Source organism: Bison bison, unplaced genomic scaffold, assembly GCF_000754665.1.
Source record: "Bison bison bison isolate TAMUID 2011002044 unplaced genomic scaffold, Bison_UMD1.0 scf7180017864079, whole genome shotgun sequence".
In the NCBI taxonomy this organism is placed as follows: domain Eukaryota; kingdom Metazoa; phylum Chordata; class Mammalia; order Artiodactyla; family Bovidae; genus Bison; species Bison bison.
Window position 1 is genome coordinate 1,187,824 of NW_011494651.1, and position 4,433 is coordinate 1,192,256.

At 56.3% G+C, this 4,433-nt stretch overlaps 1 protein-coding gene across 1 annotated transcript in view; it reads left to right on the forward strand.

Annotated features, from left to right (window-relative positions):
• RIBC2 (RIB43A domain with coiled-coils 2) overlaps positions 1-4,077 on the forward strand; it is a 10,998-nt gene extending 6,921 nt beyond the window's left edge. The window contains exons 6-8 of the mRNA XM_010837611.1: positions 3-130; positions 2,542-2,708; positions 3,846-4,077. Coding sequence (XP_010835913.1) covers positions 3-130; positions 2,542-2,708; positions 3,846-3,924 — 374 coding nt within the window. The 3' untranslated portion in view covers positions 3,925-4,077. The remainder of the gene's footprint in view (positions 1-2; positions 131-2,541; positions 2,709-3,845) is intronic.
• The last annotated feature ends 356 nt before the right edge of the window (positions 4,078-4,433 follow it).

The following is a 4,433-nucleotide window of genomic DNA, read 5'->3' on the forward strand; positions in this document are numbered from 1 at the left end:
GGGGACCCCGCAGCGGGCAGCCAGCTCCTTCGGGCCGCATCGTGTGGTGCCCGACCGCTGGAAGGGCATGAGCCAGGAGCAGCTGGAGGAGATCCGCCTGGTGCAGAAACACCAAGTCCAGGAGAAGCTGGTGCCTGTCCCCTCCCCCTTCCCCAAGCCCTCAGCCCCCCACTGTTCTCTCCACCACCACCCCTCTCCACCCGCCCCAGCCCTCAGACATGGCTCTGTGCTCCTTCCCGCCTTCCTGGAGCATCTAGTTACAGCCGCTGTCACACTGGGCCCAGAAGCTGCCCTCAAGGAGTCTATGTTCCATTTGTGGGGGAGGACAAGAGTGGAGTGATCCCACAGGTGCTGGGTGCTGGGCAGGGGAGGAGGCTGGGGTAGGGGGGCTGAGAAGGCTGGGAGTGAGGAGGGTCATCATGGGACTCATGACCTTGAAACAAAGGTCTGAAGGTGGAGGGAGTCACCTGGGGAGAGGATTCTCTCTGTGGGGGCAGAAACTGCACGGACCACGGCCTTGACTGCAGCCACAGGGTGAGGGGTGGGTAGGGCTGTATTGCCTTGAGGGGCTTCTCTGGAGCCTCTATTTCCTGGCGAAATAGGAGAGTGGTCAGCAGCTGAGGGTGAGGGGTAGGAGTTTTGCAGGAACAAAAGTGATCCAAGGTCATCTGGAAAGGGGAAGGGGCGAGTGGCCGGGCAGCCCCCAGCGCCCCCCCCCCCCCCACTTTGAGTCCTGGTCATGAACTTGAAGCAACCCTTGAGTAGGGCCATGCTTGCCTATCATGGGAGAGCTGGGACTCAATGATGGTCAGAGCTTGCCTGGCAAATGGGACCAGGTGGGAGGCTCAGGGTGCCCAGGTGTCTGCCAAGGGGTGTCAGCTGTGGACGCTGGGCTGAACGAGGAGGAAGACACATGGAGTTCAAGGGGCCATTGAGAGGTGTCGAGTCTGCAGACTGGCAGTCACAGTGTGGGGGAACCTCGTGGGAACGAGGGTGTGGAGAAAGAGGGCCAGGTCCTCACTGCGGTGGATGGGACTCCAAGATGAGACTCCGGACGGGGATGGTATTGGCAACGACAGGGTGAGAGCAGAGGTTCCCAAAGCAGGCCATCTGGACCAGCCGCACCTAGGAACTTGAGAGCGATGGAGATTCTCAGGCCCTCGCCAGGCCTACTGAACCGAAACACTCAGCAAGTGCCCCCTCCCCGCCAGGGCTTCTGATACCCGCCAGAGTTCACGAACCATGGGCATCGTTTGCCCCCTGGGGGGGATGGCTGAGAGATTAGAAGGGGGTCTTTGGAGAAGAGGCAGAATCACTGGGAATCAGGAAAAGGGTCATCTCTGAGTATGTTGAAATGACGTGAAATCACGACAGGAAAGAGATTTGGAGACGTTCTCAGACCTGCAGAGGATGGGTGAGGCTCCCACGGGGTCCGCAGATGCCAGCCACGCTCTGTGTGATGCTGTGGTTGGTGTAAGCTTCCAAGCAGACGGGCACAGGGAGAGGGAGGGACAGTGGCCTGGACCAGGAGATGGGGAGCAGGTTGGGCACCTCACCTTGAGAGGGGAAACAGACGGCAGCCAGGGGGTGAGGCAGGGGAGTTAGCCCAGAGTGGGAGGAGCCTAAGGCTGGCATCAGGATGCAGGGGACATGGCCACCTTCGCCAAGCCCGGCTCTGCCCTTCACAACGGTAGTTCAGCCCGACTGCCTGGCAAGGAAGGTCGGCCATCTGTCCCGAAAGCAGCATTTTTGGTCTGATTTTCAGTCTCTGTAGAAAATTAAGAAGCTGCTGCTACTGCTGCTGCTAAGTCGCTTCAGTCGTGTCTGACTCTGTGTGATCCCATAGACGGCAGCCCACCAGGCTCCCCTGTCCCTGGGATTCTCCAGGCAAGAACACTGGAGTGGGTTGCCATTTCCTTCTCCAATGCATGAAAGTGAAAAGTGAAAGGAAAGTCACTCAGTCATGTCCGACTCTTCATGACCCCATGGACTGCAGCCCACCAGGCTCCTCCATCCATGGGATTTTCCAGGCAAGAGTGCTGGAGTGGGCTGCCAAATAAGAAGCTAGAGAAACACAAAAAGAAGAAAATATCCCACGTGAAATCTCACACTCAGAAGACCCCTCTCCCATCCCCCTACATGCCTTCTGGTGTCCCGTCCCCTGGGCTCCTCCTGTATACAAGGACGTAATTTGGAAACTTGAGATCACGCTAAGAATATTCTGTCTCTTAGTATGGGCTTCTATGCCCCCCTATCGTTCCCAATTCTTCTTTTTTTTTTAATTAGAGCACAGCCAGGGATTTTTAAATATATATATATTATTTATTTGGCTACGTTGGGTCTTAGCCATGGCATGCAGGGTCTTTATTACACCATGTGAACTCAGTGCGGCACATGGGACCTTAATTCCCCGCCCAGGGATCGGAGCCGGGCCCCCTGCATTGGGGGCTCAGAGCCTTGGCCACCGGACCACCAGGGAAGTCCCCTCTGGGGCTCTCCTGCTGGGGGACGGGCGGTGGTGAGTCCCTCTCCTCTCCATAGAGGCTCCAGGAGGAAGAGCGCCAGCGAGACATGGACTGGGACCGGCGGAGGATTCAGAAGGCTCGCGCCACCTTGCTGTTTGAGCAGCAGCAGCAGCGCCTGCAGCGTGGCCTGCGCAGGGCCCTGGACTGCAGCAACCTCAGCCTGGCCAGGGAGCAGCTCCTGCAGTGAGTGCTGGGCGGGGGAGCGGGGGCGCTGGGAACTGGGAGCACCATCGAGGGCACCAGGCCTGGGGAAAGGGGAGGTGAGAGCTGCTGTCCTGCAGGGCCCATGGAGCAACCACCGACCTTTCCTGGACCCCTGGCTCACCTTCCCTGAAGCTTTCCCGCCCACAGGCTCAGGACCTAGGGGTATCTTTTACCAGAGGCTGCCCCCCACCCCTGTAGCAGCAGTGAGTGGAGCTCTGGCACAGCCACCCGGTAAAGAGGAGCAGGGAAAGGGCTCAGAGCTAGGAAGCCAGCTGTCCCCACGCAGGCCAGGGAGGGACTGAGGCTCCCCTGTGCCCACATTCCATAAACACCCGTCCCTGGACAGTCCTCACCTGGGCGCTGGCAAAGCCCAGCGGGCCCGGACACAGGTGCTGGTGACAGAGTTCACAGAGGGCCCGGGAGCCGCAGGGGAGGACTCCGGGTGGGCTTCCGGGAGGAGGCGTGTGGCCCAGACACAGGGGACGACAGTGCCAGCTGCCCACAGCAGGGAGGGCCCGCCAGGCAGAGGGAGGGGCTCCTGAGCTGCCGAGAAGCAGCAGTCTCTTCTTTCCCAAGGACAGGCCCCCGGAGTAGTTCAGACTTCCAACTAGAGAAAGTGTCAAATGCAGATCAGTAGGTGAACCTGTCACTAAAACCACATTATTTAACTTTTTAACCTCTCTATTCTTCAAGCTCTGGCTTGAATTCAGAGGGGACCCACCAGTATTTTTTCCAATCAGATGTCTGTTGACTGATGGTTCCATCTTTGGGGGCCTAAATGGGGAGAATTAAGAGATCATCTCACAGAAGTCAAATGGGAGGAGCAAGTGTCTTTACAATCATGGAATTCTAAGATGTCCTCACATCTCACACACACAGGTCCCTAGGCCAACCAGCCAGTTCAGTTCAGTTGCTCAGTCGTGTCCAACTCTTAGCGACCCCATGGACTGCAGAACGCCAGGCTAACCAATCAGCAGTGACGAAATGCCCCTTCTTCCCCTCGAGCGGTAGTGCTGAGATGAATTGTGTCTCCTGGGGATAAGACACCAATAAAAAGTAGAACATTTAGGAAGTCAGGCATTTGCTGATTTCTTTTTCTCCTTGTTTTATTATCAGGAAAAAACATATGAAGGAACTCTGTACCAATCATGCCACTGAAGACTATTTCACACAGTTTAATACAGGAAGTCGATAAGGAAAAATTCACCTTCCTTTCCTCTGAACCGTTTATGTGTAAAGCGCAGTTACCTTGAAGAGTCATATCTGTTTAAAAAAAAAAAATGCACCCTTTGGTCCAGAAGTACCGTTTGAACTGAATTTTTCCATTGTAGACAAAGCTTGATTAAACCTCTTCCTGTATTTCTATGAGGAGGATTCGTGTCCACTCAGCTCCGCTCCGACTGGCTCCAGAGCACCTCTGAGTGCTGTGGACCCAGGGATGAAGGCCTGCGAGTTAGACTCTCGGTTCAAGGGGTGCATCTCCCACACTCACAGGTGTCATTTTGTTTATTTAAGAGTGTCATGTTTTATTTTATTTGACTGCACCGGGCCTTAGCTGCAGCACGTGGGATGCTTTGTTGCAGCGCACAGGAGCCTTTAGTTTCGGCGTGCAAACTCTCATCTAGTTCCCTGGCCAGGGTCGGAACCCGGCCCCATGCACTGGGCCCACAGAGTCTTCACCCCTGGACTGCCCAGGAAGTCCCC